Below are 17237 nucleotides of genomic sequence, written 5' to 3'. Positions count from 1 at the left end.
CACGACTAAATGGGAACCTTTACCTTTACTATATACATTATACACACACACAGTGTCTATATATTTGTGTGTGTGTGTCTGTGTATATTCAGATGAAGTTGATTTATATATATATATATATATATATACACACATACATGAGAGAAAGAAAAATAGCTAAAATACATTATTTAAAAATAGTGTAAAATTGAGTTGCTTCTCTGGCTCTCAGTCCTTATCAGTTCGTAGGAGGGAGAAAACAAATACAGGGAGTCCTCACAAGGAATCCTCGTTAGCGGCCACAGTTGGGATCTGCAACTCAGTCGTTAAGCGAAGCAGTTGCTAAGTGAAATCATGACTGTGCTTATGATCTTCAGTTTTCCTTTACAGACCTGTGAAGGTCATAAATGTGAGGATTGGTCACAAAGTGACTTGTTCATCACTGTTGTAACCACAAATGGTCACAAAACAAGGCAGTCACTAAACAAGAGCTACCTGTACTTGTTGCTGGCTGGCTGTAGCTGGTCTTCACCTTGGGAAGGTTTGTGAGACTGTAAGGTTCTGCTACTGCTTTCTCAGCTGTAGTAGCTTCTGAGTCCCTTTACTCACTCCACCAACTGTTTTGGTTTTACCTCCTCCATGCACAACTTTCTACTTTAGCTCTCCAAGGCACTCTCTCTTTCCCACTGACACCCCACACCCTGTGCCTTCATCATTTCTCTTTTATCTCCCTACAGCAAGTGTGGTCCTTTGCTGTCTGAAAGTCCCAGGGGCACAATCCATAAGGAAGGAAAACCCGCATCAGCAGCCTGGGTCTTTCCTTCCAGAAGCACCCAGTAACCAATGGAGCAACCCTAAAGAAGGTGTGGTAATTCTGGTTTGTCAATAGACCCACTGCAGCCTTCCATACTACGTGCAGTTTCCAAGTGGTCTTGCAAGGCATTCCCATGAAATAATCCAGGCGAGAGGTTACAAGTGCAGGTATCCCCTTGCTTAGGGCCTTCCACTCGTGGTAGGGCCACCATTGGTGCACAAGTCAATGTTGGACAAAGGCCCTCTGACATCTGCCTATCTAGCAGTAGCCGTGAGTCCAGGAGGATCCCAGAGTCACAGACCCGCTCTTTTGGGGAGTGGGGGAGCCACCCTTTATCACCAGAGCCACTAGCTGCCCCTTCTGTACTAACAGTAGCACCCTCTTGCTTGGGTTAAACTTCAGCCTGTTTCACCCCGTTCAGACCTTAACAGTCTCCAAGGACTGTTTCGAGACTTGTACGGCATCTAAAGGTGGAAATGTACGAGTGCTATTGGAGTGCTGATGGCATCTCACTCCAGGGTGATAGAGATATTAAACGTCAGGGGTGAGAGAACTGAACCTGGTGGGATACTGCAACGGAGGGCTGACTAGGCTGGCCTCCCCCTCCCCCACTGCCACTGATTGGTGCTGCCCGCTCAGGAGCAGAACCACTGAAATGCCATGGCCCAACACCCAACCCTTACAGGCAGTCCAGGGCAACACCCTGGTTGATGGTATCTCATGCTACTGACAGGTCTAGAAGGGTCAGGAAAGCTGCACCTCCTCCATCCAGATCCTGACCAGCCAATGCCATTTCCATTCCGTGGCAGCCTCAGAATCCAGACTGAAATTGATCTGAGTAATTTGCTTCTTCAAATGTATTCTGTAGCCAACTCCCTCACCACAACCTTCACAGCCTTCCCAAGGAAACTCAGTGCTTAGTTGGGAGAGGGGTGGTGACACACCAGCCTCGAAGGAAGGCCGAATGAATGATGAGGCTTTACGATTTTGTTGATAGTCAAGAGATGGGTTCTGGGAAGAAGAGCGTGTTGGTTGTATCTTAAGAAATGGTGATAATTTACTAAAATTGTATGTACTTGTTGTGATGAAGTGGGAAGTCACTTCTTTATACTTTTTGCTTCCTTTTTTCCTGCATTCCCTATGTTTCTTTTTCTTTTTTATATGTAGTTTGTATTCGTTTTTACTTTTTCAATTGTAATCTTAATTTTAAAAAAAAAGCTATTGACAATCGACTTGGCGCACATCCCAGCCCTGTGAAAAAGCTGAGACGAGCATGACCAAGCCCACAAGGGTGGTGGTCGTACTGTAGAGCACCCGGACTGCTTCATCCGAGTCCACCGGCTGAAAGGAGTTCCAGACAACATCACAAACCACTGTTCCATGTACTGCATCAAACACTGCCTGCAAACTGTCAGGCTAAGAGAGAGAGGCATCTTCTTTGCCTCTCCTCTGAAAGAGTTGTGTGGTCAGATGGTTCTATCTATCTATCTATCTATCTATCTATCTATCTATCTATCTATCTATCTATCTATCTATCTATCTATATTTCAAATTTCTGTCACTGCCCATCTCCCCCCAAAGGGGGACTCTGGGCAGTTTACAACAAAATAAAACCATAAAACATAATTTACAACACGAACTATCATCATAAATAGATAAATATAAGATTCATTGTGGCGAAAAGCTCTCATTCAATGGGGAAGGCACTACGGCGCCAACCACCCCCAGGAAGAGCTGTTGCCCTTCCCATCCCAAGCAAGGCAGCAGAACCAGGTTTTCAAATTATTCCAGAAGGCCAGGAGTGAAGGTACCCACCTCACCTCCGGGGGCAAGATATTCCAAAGGGCGGGCGCCACTGCAGAGAAGGCCTGCCTCCTGGACCCCGCCAGGTGAAATTCCCTCGCTGATGGGGTCCATAGCGTGCCCTCTCTGCATGACCAGGTGGGACGGGACAATGTAATGGGGATGAGACAATCCCTCAGGTACCCTTTGTACTATTTATTTATTTATCTATCTATCTATCTATCAATCAATCAATCAATCAATCGTATTTTTATCACTGCCCATCTCCCCCACATGGGGGGCCTTATTTGTCCATCATTCAATTCATTTGTGTTACAGGCACATTGTTACAGCTCCCAGTACAGTTTACTAGGTGGTATATGAACAGTACTGTATAAACCCTTTGTTTCAAATTAACCAACGTATTCTGGGCCTATGTCGAAGGGATATTAGATCTCATGAATAGCATAGCCATGCATTTATCTACAGCTGGTGGTCTAAGTGTGGTAGGAAGCTGGAGACAAGCATCTTCTCGGTGCCTATCTGATCTTCTGTCTGCAGCTCTTTCATTGCACCCAGCACCTGCAGCTGTCCAGTAGGATTCTTCCTTCAGTTGATACCTTGAGAGCTGCATTCATTTTTTCCAAACAACAATTGCATCTTTCATGATAGGACTGTCATAATGCTCATCATCCTTGGGCGTCTTGCTTAAAGTCCTGTCACCTAGAGAGGCCAACTGACATAGCTGTGCGAATGGGTTTTTCTGCGTTCTGACTTGGTGTCATGGTTCCTGTTTCAATGTTCCTGTGAACATTGTAACTAGTTCCCATGCCATGCTGGTGTTGACACGTGTTACTGTTTGGGAGGGGGCTGCTCTTGTCCTTTTGTACCAGACACTGATGTAGAGACTTTGGAATGTCTATCTGGGTCATCTCGCCTGTTCAAGGACACTTTCCCGAAGACAGGCAGGAACTGTTAGGAACACCCGCAGGCTGCAGGGAGTGGACTCTTTCTGACTCTGGGTGGAGGGATTGGAACTGTTTAAGCTTTAATTGTTTGAAAGACCCGCGTTTTTGCCATTCTCAGCTTTGCTCTTGAACTTGCATACTATCCAGTAATAAATCAGATATCCATAAGCTTCTTGTGTGAGTCTGGTTGGAAACTTGGGTAGGTGTTCATCACGCTTGGGCCCTTTTAGCTATAACTAGCATTACACATTGCTTGGAAGCTGGTAGACGGACAGGTGAGGGGGGCACTTAATAACTCAATAGGAAGTCCTGGATTGGAAGAGGGGATGCCAGTGGTTCATTCAAGTCTGGAAAACAAGAAGCCCAGAGGGCTTTGGAGGGGGACACTGATGGTTATCTGAGCAGGGACTACAACAATTCGCGGGGTGTGTGTGTGTGTTTGTGTGTAAAGTTATAAAGGGAGCCTCTCCTTGTAAGTTGTACAACTTCCAGATAGAGAGTGGGCAGAACGAGGAGTGACAATTTCAAGGGAGACAATTGATGCTGAAAAGAGGGAAGTCTAGTTCAGCGTTTTTCAAACTTGGCAACTTTAAGATGGGTGGACTTCAACTCCCAGAATTCCCTGGCCACCACTGAGAAACACCGTTGGCGAAGGGTTGGTTGTGATGGCAGTTTTAACTGTTTTTAATGTCTCAATTTTCCACTTGGGTTTTCTTATGAACTCCCCAGAACTTTGGCTTTCCAGATGAAATAAATAACATGGCAGCAATAGTAATATATTCAGCTCGTGCAAGGAGATCGCACAAACTGACTGTAAACAAAGACATAACACAGTAACCAAAATGATTCACTGGAACATCTGTAAAAATTATCGTTTTCCACTAATTGGTAGGAACATACAGTTGAAAAAGTAGTCAAAAATGAGCAGGTTAAAATATTGTGGGATTTCTGAATGCAAACTGATGAAGTCTTGGTGCATAACAGACCGGATTTGACTGTGATTGAAAAGAAGAAAATGTGGATAATTGATGTGGCAATACCAGGGGACAGTAGAATAGAAGACAAAGAGTTGGAGAAGGTCACCAAGTGTCAAGATCTGAAAATCAAAATTGAAAGATTATGGCATAAACCGGCCATGGTGGTCCCAGTGGTTATTGGCACACTGGGTGCCACACCAAAAAGCCTTGGATGGCACTTGGAAAATCTGCGCATTGATAAACGTCCACCTGTCAATTACAAAAGGCCACACTGCTTGGATATAGTACGCTGATATGTTATGACATCCTAGGTTCTTGGGAAGAACTCGATGTGAATGAAGGCCAACGCCAGCTAAAGATCTGGCAGCTGTGATTTCATGTTGTCGTGTATATAATAATAATAATAATAATGGAATATTTGAGGAACACCTGGAATGCCCTACCCTCAATCAGCCCCCAAAATCAGACATACGTAATTACAGGGTATTATGGTATGACCTAAAGAATAAACAGACAAGATCCTAAAGTTGGAAATGGTTATACAGGTAGGTCGTGATTAGTACGAGTTCGAATAGTGCAAAATTCAATTTAGTGTGACTTATAAATTGATACCAGGTTGAGTTTAATGGAACCCAACATTCAGTTAGTGCAAGGCTAGGAACCACGCAGTTGAGGCTAGCACATGGTTTTAGACGCTAATCACTGTGCGCGCAAAATGGAGGAAAGGAAGGTTCTGCTTGAGGAAAGCTGAAACAAGAAGGGGCTCATTTTGAAGAACTGCAGCAGAAAACAGGAGATAGCAGCTACACTTTGGATATGGGTTTATCCTCTTTTACTGTCATACAGTATTTTATTAATAAACATATAAAAATTGTTTTCCATTGAGCTGGAATAAATTACCCTATTTTCCATAGAAATATCACTTCAAATACAGTAGTGCGAATCTGAATAATGCGACCATTTCGTGAGATTCATTCACCATACTAACCAAGACCTCCTTGTATTCCAAAATGCTTCAATCTCCTTTTTTCAGATGGTGAACTCAATGCATGCCGGCGATCAAGCAGTCAGCTTGAAAGGCAAATCCCAGCATGAAACAGGTAATTACAAGTTAGAATTACTTTGAATTCTATCAAGTAAATTTGGCTTTTTACCATGGTTTGGTTGAGTCTAAAATATCCCACTGGATTTTAAGAGAGTGACCGAAAAACAGCCAGATCATAAATAAAATTTAAATTATATAAAATTGTTGAGGATCAGAGAAAAACTTGATACATGAATTGTATATGTTGTATACAATTAAGAGAGAAATAATGGACATTTATAGAGCTTGCTTTTCTCTGAGGCCTTTGCTTTTTAATAAGCTCTCCTAGGATTTAAAAGCTATTCCTCCTATCAACTATATTTTCAAAACTTATTGGACTTCTTCCCTTGTTTCTTTCCAGTGGATCAAGTTCTCTACCACTGCTGCTTTATCAACACTCCATCCATTTAAATCGGTGTTTTTCAAAAACTGGCTGAGGAACTCTGGGAGTTGAAGTCCATACATCTGAAAGTTGCCAAGTTTGAAAAACACTGCTCTGATTACTCGGTTGTGTGGATCGTTTTCTTTAAATTAAAAGAAAGGATTTTATTTCTCCCCTCTGCAGGCTCTCTGATGTCTTCCAAAATCCCAAAGCACCCTTAGAAGGTTTACTTCCTGTAAACTGCTGAACTAGACCTTGAATGGCTGGATCCACATGGTCCAGAAGCAAAATGGAAATATTCCAAAATCCCCCCAAATGTTCCATCTCCAGAAATGGAATGTTTGCACAAACCTAGCTTCTTCTCCGTTTTATGTCTTTTAAAGAGAGTAAAAATAAGCGTTCATCCTCTTTTCATATAGGTAAAGGTAAAGGTTTCCCTTGACATTAAGTCCAGTCGTGTCCGACTCTAGGGGGTGGTGCTCATCTCCGTTTCAAAGCCGAAGAGCCGGCGTTTGTCCGTAGACGCTTCCGTGGTCATGTGGCCGGCATGACTACACGGAATGCCATTACCTGCCTGCCGAAGCGGTACCTATTAATCTACTCACATTTGCATGTTTTCGAACTGCTAGGTTGGCAGGAGCTGGGACTAGCAACGGGAGCTCACCCCGCCGTGCGGTTTTGAACCGCCGACCTTCTGATTGGCAAGCTCAGCGGTTTAACCCGCAGCACCACTGTGCCTTTATATGATATCCGGTAAGAGGGTTCTTTGATTTAGAGTAAAAACAGTAAAATAATTAGGTTTTTTCCACATTCTATAGACTGATAAGTTTCCTCCTTATGTGAAGATATATGTGAAGTAAGATTGCTTTTATTTATTTTATTTATTGATTGATCATATTTTTATCGCCGCCCATCTCCCTCATATGGGGGACTCTGGACTTTTCAGCTGCACTTTTCATACTGCGTGGATTTAAATAGTTTTTCTCCTTTGTGGAGTGCTTTATGGAAAATAGGATGGCTTCTTGTAGCAAAACTTTAATTTATTTCTTGCAGGGATTCTTTTATTAGACATAAGGGAACTAGAAACAAGGAAGCTCTTTACATTCCATGCATTTGTAGGTGTCTCATGACCAAATCCTTTTATAGGAATTAAGGTGGCCGTCTTACTGACGGCTTTTCCTCACTTGTCACTTTTATACGGATTCTCTCCCTTTATGGGAAGTCATGAAAATCCTCATTCTGAAGCTTATTATTATTATTATTATTATTATTATTATTATTATTATTATTAAAATGATTTATGTAGCCACTCAATTTGCAAATAGCAATTCCAGGTGGCTCACATGGGGTTGAAGGCGTAAGAGAACCAATAATAAAACACACCACAATATAGCAGACCCAAGGCCAACAATACATTCCAATTCTAAAGTAATTCCATTCTCTATATATTTATACATCTTTTTTCCTAGTGTGGATCCTTTTATGAGATGTAAGTTGACTGCTCTGTTTGAAACTCTTTCCACATTCCCAGCATTTATATGGTTTTTCCCCTGTGTGGATCCTTTTATGTGATGTCAGCTCACTACTCAACCTGAAGCTCTTTCCACACTCGGTGCATTTATAGGGTTTTTCTCCTGTGTGGAGCCTTTTATGGGAAGTCAGGTGACTGCTCTGGCTGAAGATCTTTCCACACTCGGTGCATTTATAGGGTTTCTCCCCTGTATGGCTCCTTTTATGGGAAGTCAGGGAACTGCTGTTGCTGAAGCTCTTTCCACACTCGGCGCATTTATAGGGTTTTTCTCCAGTGTGGAGCCTTTTATGGGAAGTCAGATGACTGTTCTGGCTGAAGCTCTTTCCACACTCGGCGCATTTATAGGGTTTCTCTCCTGTGTGGAGCCTTTTATGAGAAGTCAGGTGACTACTCTGGCTGAAGCTCTTCCCACAGTCTGTGCACTGATAGGGTTTCTCCCCTGTGTGACTCCTTTTATGTGAAGTAAGAAAGCTGTTCTTGCTGAAGCTCTTTCCACACTCAGTGCATTTGTAGGGTTTTTCCAAGGAATGGATCCTTTTATGAGAACACAGAGCACTACAGTCACTGAAACTCTTCCCACACTCCAGGCATTTATACGGCTTTTCTCCTGTGTGGATCCTTTTATGGTACGTAAGAGAACTGCTCCTGCTGAAGCTCTTTCCGCACTCTGTACATTTATATGGTTTCTCCCCTGTATGGATCCTTATGTGAGAAGTCAGGTCACTGGTCCACCTGAAGTTCTTTCCACACTCCATACATTTATAGGGTTTCTCCCCCGAATGAATCCTTCCATGGAAAGTAAGGGAACTCCTCATTCTGAACCTCATTCCACACACCGTACACGTATATGTGTTCTTCCTGGTATGGACCCTTTTGTGAGAAGTAAGTTGACAGCAAAGGTTGAACCTCTTTCCACACTCCAAGCATTTATGTGGTTTCTCCTCTGGGTGGCTCTTTTTATGACCAGTAAAGGATCTCTTTTCACTGAAGTTCTTTCCACACTCCACACACATACATGTTTTTCCCCCAGTGTGGAACCTTTTATGGGAAGGAAGATGACTGCTGTCCCCAAAATCCTTTCCACATTGCCTGTATTTACGTGGCTTCTCTCCAGGGTGGATTTGTTGACCTAAAGTAGGAGGAAAATGTTGGTTAAATAGGTTCCGTGCTTTCTGCACTCATACTGGCTGCCTCTGGTCACAATGCCATGCGGGGGGGGGCAAATCCAATTTACCTTTGAGTACTTTTCTGCATACGAGGCAGTCCCCCTTCCTCATTCTTTCCTGATCACATTTGGTCAGGAGGAACTCCTGGACTGCAGCACATCCAGAACCCGAAGATTTCTCCTCCCCACGCTTGGAGTGGTTTTTCTGGTGTGTTTGTGATCTCCACTGAAACCCAAACATCTCCTTTCTCGGTTCAGGGTGGATTGCTGGTGACATCACCCGATCGGGTTCCTGGTAGTTCTCATTTTCCTTCTCATCTCCTGCTTGACACAGAAAGAATAAAAATAAACCTTAAAGCTGAATCTGAGGGGAACACCGAGCAAAATTCCCATTCGTTAATTAGTTAATTCTAACAGAAATTGATCAGCTGCTCCGTTACTCCTTGTGTCCTTTCTGTATACTTCCTTGAAAGTTATATTACAGTTGAATAATCTAACCGTCTCAGAGATGATATTTTGCTAGAATGTTTCTCAAAGGATTTTGCAAGGCCCAGATTAGCTTTTTTTCTCCTCTTTTGTTTAGAAATTTCAATACCTTTCATTGGTGTTTTGGGATTGATTTTTTTAATGTGTTTATTTTGTTCTTTGATCATAAATAAACTTTAACTGCTTTATTTGTGGTGAAGATATAAATATATAAATATATATAAATATATAGCTTACTGTGCCTGACCTTACCTGTAGGTGAATAATCAGTTTTCTAACAGGTAGGAAACAGCATGTGAGGTTAGGCAAAGCTATATCCAGTATTCAGTCAATTAGCACAGGTGCCCCTCAGGGACGTGTGCTCTCCCCGTTGCTTTTCTCCCTCTATACCAATGACTGTATTTCAAAAGATTCTTCTGTGAAAGTTCTGAAATTTGCAGATGGTACGACTGTTATTGGTCTCATTCGGAATGGTGATGAGTCAGCATATAGATGGGAGGTACAAGAACTGGCCCTGTGGTGTAGTTATAACAACTTGAAACTGAATACGCTCAAAACCGTAGAGATGGTTGTAGATTTTAGAAAGAATCCTTCTAACTCCCCTCTTCTTACCATATTCGATAGCCCAGTATTGGTAGTAGAGTCCTTTTAAGTTTTTGGGCTCCATAATTTCTCAAGACCTGAAATGGACGTTTAACATCAGAACTATCATCAAAAAGGCACCACGAAGGATGTTCTTTCTGCGTCAACTTAGGAGGTTTAATCTATCTCAGAAGCTTTTGGTACAGTTTTAGAGAGGAATTATTGAATCTGTTATCTGTTCTTCTATAACTATCTGGTTTGGTTCCACAACCAAGCAGGACAAATATAGACTTCAACGGATAGTTAAGTCTGTGGAAAGAATTATTGCAATTTGCCTGCCTTCTATAGAAGACCTGTATACTGCAAGGGTCAAAAGGAGGGTGGAGAAGATAATCTGCAGACCCTTCGCATCCTGGACATGAACTGTTTCAACTTCTACCATCAGGACGGCGCTACGGAGCACCGTCTGTCAAAACATCTACACATCGAAAGAGTTTTTTTCCTTGTACCATTGCTCTGTTGAACTCCGAATTAATGTAGCCTGATATAATGATTGACAATGTATGCTAAGACATGACTGCTAAGATGTGACCGGTCATGCTCTGTTAAATGTGAACATACGTTAGAGAACAGATGCAGTACATTGTCCCTTAATTCTCCCTTGAAATATGAGTGTCTGTTAGTTAATAGCCGCAGTATTATTTCCTTCAATTTTTTTTCTTTCTTGATTGTATAGTTTCAGTAAATAGCATTATTACTTTACTATTTTTTATTTTTGATGTTATGTAAATATATTGAGAGCTCTTGCACTGAAGTCAAATTCCTTATATGTCTAATCATACTTGGCCAATAAAATATTCTATCTATCTATCTATCTATCTAATTCAAGGGCAAGAAAGTGATTGTTTTAAAAAAAAAAAAAAACTGCACATTTAACAGCATTACAGGTAGTCCTCGCTTAACAACAGTAATTGGGACCAGAATCTCCATCACTAAATGGCACAGTCATAAAGCAGAAAATCATATGAACACACCAACTTACAACAGCAGTTCTGGCACTTCTGGTTGCTGTCGTTAAGCGAATCCTGCATAGTCCTCATTGCCGTAGTTAAGCAAGGACCTCATGTGACTGCGACTTGCAACTTCTTGCAAGCTTCCCCATTGACTCTGCTGGTAGGAAGCTGCCAGGGAAGGTCATAAATGGCAATCATGTGACCATGGGACACTATGATGGTCAGAAATGCAGGCCAGTTACCAAATGCCCAAATTGTGATCATGTGACCGCAGGACGGAACTTTGAGGATTAGTGTTAAGTCCCACTCATTCAGCACTGTCATAATTTTGAATGGTCACTGAATGAGTGGTTGTTAAGTGAGGACTACCTGTAAAGTATTAATACAGGTAGTCCTCACTTACTGACTGGCTGCTTAAAGGCCATTCAAAGTTACGATGGTACCCCAAAAGTAGATTTCCAACTGGGGCCTGAAATTTTGGCCCTCACAAGGCCTCTGCAATTAAGTGACCAAGATTTGGCCATTCCAGAAGCAGTCACGTGACCACCCTTTGGAACCAGGAAGTCCCCCAGGCTTACGACGCTGGATTTCTGAGGCAACAGGCCCGGTCACATGGTCACACTACTTCCTGTGATTTAGCAGCCAGCAGAGGGAGCCTTTCGTGTGCCTTACGGTACAGGAAAAGTAAGTACTTTTTCCATGCAGTACTGTATGCTTGCCTTTAATTTTCTCCCAGTTTCTGTTTAACTTAAGTAGAGATTTGTATGGTGGCATGCATGTTCCATCCTCTGCCTGTCCGATTTTTAATTATATTTAACAATACAGCATGCTGGCTTACTGTTTTTAAAACAGTTGTTTTATAAAAATCAGATTTATATACAGTACTGTGCAGTAATAAAAGCTGCAGAGTTTGCTACAGCAGGACAAAAAAGTTACAGTGCTGTACCATACTGTACCTTTAAACCTGTTTAGTACTGTGCTGTAGAACAAAGATTCCAATAAAAACCTTCCAGTAAAAGTTTTTAAGAATCAACCAGTATTATTAGTTGAAAGTAACAGTAATATTAACTGAAAATACTACTACTGTAGCCACAGAAGCATCTCATAGTCATGTTTTGGTTGAAAACATATGACTATCACACTCCGCCCCCCACAATATTGCAAAGTAACTCCTGGTTCACTTAGCAACTGCACCGTTCACTTAACAACCGAAGGAAACCACAAGCCCCGATCTTGAATCACTTAACAACTGCTGTGACTCGCTTAACGGCTGCGGTAAAAAAAGGTTGTAAAATGAGTCTGGCTCACTTAACCACCTTTATGACTTAAAACCTGGGCTCGGTTGGAGTCGTTAAGTGAAGACTACCTGTATGTCCTGAACACTGAATTCTACACTGGGAACTTCAGAGTAGAAAAAGCCTCTGCCAGCTATTTGAACCCAGAGCAAAGAGCAGCCCTTACCCAGCGTGTTTACATTCCTGGAATTCTCCAGCATGACTTCCCGGTGCAAGGCTTTTTGGCCGGAATCCAGCAGCGCCCACTCCTCCTCCGTGAAATACACAGCCACCTCCTTCAAGGACATGAGACTCGGTGCAGGACCCTGAAATCAGCAAACAATAGCGGATGTGCCCAAAACCATATTTAGGGTGTGCAGTGAAGCAAGCTAGAAGCCATGACAATAGGAGACGAGGTGTGCTAAACCAAGTGCTAATAGGGGATGGAATCAGTAATAGCAGCACAGGCTATACAAGCTGTCTTTGTTCAACTTGCTGTCTCTGTACAATTTCCAGAAAAAGAAGTAAGTCAGAAAAGACTATTGGTGGTCAAAGGCAGGTTTGTCCTTTTCCTAAATCAGCACTGTTTGTTCCTAATAAGGTACGCAAGAAACTGGTGTAATCCCACATCTGCAGCCAACCTGATAAAGGCAGGGCTGCTTGCTAACTTCTCTAATAGAACGGCCTGTGATCACCGATCAATACAATGCTAGAGCCCTCTGCAGCCATTGGTTTATTGCAGCTTCCTATAAGGAGGAGGAAGCATTCTTGATTCATCAATAAACTCACACAGGGGTGTCTGCAGGGGTAGAGTGGGAAGTCAAAAAAAGTCAAGATGTTTTAGTAACACAGGAAGGTGTAGACTAGGTTACTGGCATCAGACATACCCATACCACTTGTGGCACTCCCTGATAGCATTGCCCAGTTTTTGGCACACCTTGGCCAACATGACTGAAGCTCAACCAAAGTCCAGGTTTACCCCAAGCTTGCGCACAATCTTTTATGCAAGCTAGGATCTCTGAGCCAGAAATTCCCTTAGCAGGCAGCTCATATCCCACCAGTCTGGAAGTCCATAAAGCATATGAACACGAAGTCGGGATGTCAGATGTTTGCAATGGTATCAATGGCTGTTTTCTCTGTGGGATAACAAATTTTTTGGAAGAAAATAGGTAGAGCTCCCTGTGATTATTAGCTTTCTTATATTGGAGCTTCAGAGCCAGCATCCATAATATCTGATGGATCACCTGGCCAAAGAAGGTCTAGGAGGCAACATCCAACTCATATTTCAATTTTTTCCTGGAAACCCTGTTTGACATCCTTCTCAAGTTCCTATAATGTCCCTCTGAGAAGGTTTCACTCTTTCCTTAGGACCTTAAACTCAAGGCCCAGATGGGGAATGCTGACTCCTTCCTGAGTATCTCCAACTAAGGGAGGAATGAACATTTCTCTTGGAGGAGAATTTAAGCAAGGACTCTCTAGATGGACAGAGGGAGCTAAAGAGAATTCTACAGTCCAAGGAGAAACTAGAAATCATAAATGTTTGGCCTCAAACATTTATGGTGGAAGAAAGCTACACCTATCAAAGTCTGTACAGAAAATGTCTAAACCTTCTCCTTTTTCTCTGGAAAGCAGGAAAAAAATATCCTCTTTGTTCTCATTTTCAAAACCTCACCATAGTCTGTAAAACAAGGAATAAGCTGCAAGACCAAAATATACCCTACTGAGTACTTCAAGTCTGACATTTATTTTGATCTTATCTCCTCTCAAAATACAGGCTAAACATAATCTGTGACAATTTATCTTGAATTTATTTTTGAGACCACAAGTTTTCTTTGATTAGCCCAAACCTTTCTGTTGTTCAGTCGTTAAGTCATGTCCAAAGCACTAAGTATGCTCTGGTGCATACTTCAGGAAGTTTTAAGGACAACAACCTCCATTCTTGGTACAAATTAAGAGAAGCCAACTTGTAGCCATCTGAAGGGCTAAAATTGAGATTATCCAAAGCTTTTGGACCGTAGCGTGATCAAGCAGAGTGGGATCAATAGATGATGTATAGCCCAAAATTTTCTCTCTTTTTTTTTTTTTTGCATTCCAGGAAGCTGTTTATCGTATGAATAGTTGGCTGGATGAGAGCTTAATGCCACAGTAGGGTATAGCCTGCTTTAGAAGGCACGATCTCAGCAGGTAGCAACATCTGGCCTCCTCCTCTGGGCTTCAAAGCTAAGCAGAACTAGGCCTAGTTAGTGTTGGAGGGATGTGGGAGGGGGGGCTTGTAGGCAATGGGAAACCCCTTTCTACAGTTGCAAAGAAAACGGCAAGGATGGGTCCATGAAATTACCAGCTTGACCTGAAAGAGGCTTTATTTCTCTTAAAATGTGTGTTGGCATTCTGGGGCAGTGGTGGTGAGGTCTCCTGAATCCCATTTCTCATCAGGATACAAAGAGAGTCCTATCTTGGCTACCTCTACTGTATTCCATTAGGTCCATGATCAAGCTGAGGAGGTCCAACAGAGTCATATGTAAGACCAGGTTCAATTCCTGCAATAGATTATTATTGTCCTAACAACCATTATACCCCGAGTGTTTTTATAAACCCGAGGCCCACCAATCATCTCAGCACATATCACTTCTTGGCATTCCCCCTACCTGAGCTGGGGGCACAGCTGCTGTTTCTGCTCCACCATGCAAAGGAGATATTTCAAGATGTACAAAGGATGTCATATCTTCTCCTGTGAGGGAGACAAAGGGGGTGGAAGGAGACTTTCAAAAAAATATCATTGGGGAGATACTGTATAAAAACCCATCCGGGTTCAGATTCATACTGCAGAAGCAGGTCCTGAAGGTGAGAGGAGTCAAAGTTGAGATTTGTCTGGGGAACAGGAGACCTCGTCTTACCTGATAAGACATCCTGAGGCGGATCCTCCCAGGAAACCCTCCTTGGCTTTGGACGTTCTGTGCCTACCTCAACAGGCCTTCCCTGCATGTGAAGACCAGCAAGGAGGATTAGCAGGACAGCACATAGCAAAGAACACACTCTTGTCTTCTACTACAAGAATCCATCCCATAAGTGGGGACGGAGTAAGTTTTCATCTTCCCATCTCTTCTGGAAAAAGGTAGTAATGTCTGCTCATGCTAGGAATTTTAAAAAATCCTGGTATAGAAGCATTTAAGAAATCAAGAATAATGTTTATTCCAGGATGAAATACTCTCACCTGCTTCTCTTTGTCCTCCGCCTGGCTCAGCAGGAAGCCCTCGGCCAGGGCCACCGCCTGGGAACAGGTCTCTGCTCTGCACTCCCGCACCCAGCTCGCCATCTCTGGGGGCAGGACGGTCAGGAACTGCTCCAGGATCACCAGGTCCAGCATCTCTGCTTTTGTGTTCCGTTCTGGCTTCAGCCATTGATGGCAGAGCTGGTGGAGTCGGCTGCAAACTTCTCGGGGTCCCTTGGCCTCCTGGTAGCAGACTTCCCTGAACAGCTGGTGCTGTACATCCAAAGTGAAGGTATCTTCTTTCAGAATCATCTGCCCAGTTCTTTCACCAGGTTCCCCATGGCTCTCAACCTGAACTGTAGGAAGGCATTTTCCTGCTCCCTTCCCTTTTTGATCTTTTGCATCCATCTTCTCTCTGAGCTACTGCACAGTTCAAAGCAGTTTTAAGGGAGCTCTTGGACCTCCAAAACAGCTTTGTCTGAAAGAACCAGACAGGAAGAAAAGTTGGGAGTATCACCATCAGAGCCCCTCTCTGATAAAAGGAAATTCTATTTACCTCCCTCTCCCAAGACAGATGTCATCAGGATCTATCAGTTATCCATCTTTCTCAGCATAGCTGCAAGGTTTAGGCAGGGTAGGCGGTCCTTGAGCAAAAAGGGTCTAAGGTCCATCTTCCTAGGGCAGGACGCTATAGAAGCATTTTTCAGCTCTCCAGAACCAACCAGACACCCTCTCCTAAGGCTTCCTTGCTCACCTGTGGGAATTTTCCAGTGCAGAGATGTCTCTCTTGCAGCTCAAACTTCCTCCTCTCTCCGGAGCCCCCCAAGACACCCCCCCCCCGCAAGCAACAGGAAGGGAACAGCTTCCCCAGATCAGCCCCTTTTTCTCCCCAGGACTGCAGGCATGAGATCTCTCTTGCAGGCAAGGGGGGAATAACGTGATGCCATTGTCTGCGGCTTTAGGAGGGCCTGCATGCAGATATACCCATCACGCTACGCCCCTTCAGGATAAGCAGCATTACACAGAGTGCTGCCTCTCTTATGGTTATAACTGGTTATAGCAGCCATGGCTACTTTTGCTCTTTATGAGGAACGATCTACCTCTACACTATTCCATTGCCTATGTAAGGGTTAAAGAGAGAGAGCGTTGTTTCCTAGAGAGGCAAGATTCCGGGCAAGAACCCCTACTTCCTCTAAACTTCCAGGGCTGCAAGAGCTGATCGAATTATGTTCTTTTTGCAAGCTGGAAGCCGCTCGGTGCACAGGGCGCCCCCTGGTGGCTGTTTCCTGCAGAACTGGAGCGCCAAGTCGCCTGAGCACGCCGCACGCTCTGAAGGTCTAACGATGGGAGTCTGAAAATAGGTACGAGAAGGGGGAGACAAGACAGGAAAACAGTACAAAAAGTAAGCCAACAAGCACACTAAAAATTAGCTGTGTTTGCCCACGAGTGAGGACAACCCTCAAAATCCTGAATTAGTTTATTCTCATAATTACTATTTCAACTATTTCTCTTTTTTTAAGTGGAATTTTTTTCTTGCCTGACACTTGCATAAAAGATGCAGCAGGCATGGTGCTGGGTAGGCAGATGGGAAACAAAGGTTTACCATCCAGCAGACCAAATATTTTTAATAATATTTATGAGATGTCGTTATTGTATGTATGCTTAAATGTCTGTTACTTTGATTCAGTTACAGTGGCAGTGAGCGCACCAAGGGAGTTATGAAATAACAGGTTAGTGTGCTGGAGAAAATCTATCTATGTGGGCGCTAGGAGTCAAAAACGACTTGATTGCACATCATTAAAGAGAGCTTTTATGAGAATTCAGAGGGCGGCATTTTCCCCCCTCAACACCACAGCAAACTTGATTTTTTTTTTTTTTTTTTTGAGGACAGAAGCAGGGCGGTTGTGTTTGCAGATGCAGCTGTGCCCAAGCAAATGATACAAATCACAGCTCAAAGAGATGACTTAAAATAGATAATTGAATGTATGATTA

At 43.1% G+C, this 17237-nt stretch overlaps 2 protein-coding genes across 2 annotated transcripts in view; one reads left to right on the top strand and one right to left on the bottom strand.

Moving 5' to 3' along the window:
* The window catches only part of LOC134489776 (zinc finger protein 91-like), a 73145-nt gene that overhangs the window by 18341 nt on the left and 37567 nt on the right, over window positions 1–17237 (top strand). The gene's annotated exons all lie outside the window — the stretch shown is intronic.
* Window positions 7436–8594, bottom strand: LOC134491986 (zinc finger protein 678-like). The gene has a single exon (XM_063296098.1). It carries the CDS (start codon window positions 8528–8530, stop codon window positions 7436–7438), a length of 1095 nt encoding a protein of 364 aa, XP_063152168.1. The 5' UTR covers window positions 8531–8594.

The sequence above is a fragment of the Candoia aspera genome, chromosome 2 (assembly GCF_035149785.1).
Source record: "Candoia aspera isolate rCanAsp1 chromosome 2, rCanAsp1.hap2, whole genome shotgun sequence".
NCBI lineage: Eukaryota > Metazoa > Chordata > Lepidosauria > Squamata > Boidae > Candoia > Candoia aspera.
The sequence above is the reverse complement of the archived record's forward strand: the minus strand, read 5'-3'. Positions and strand labels throughout refer to the sequence as shown.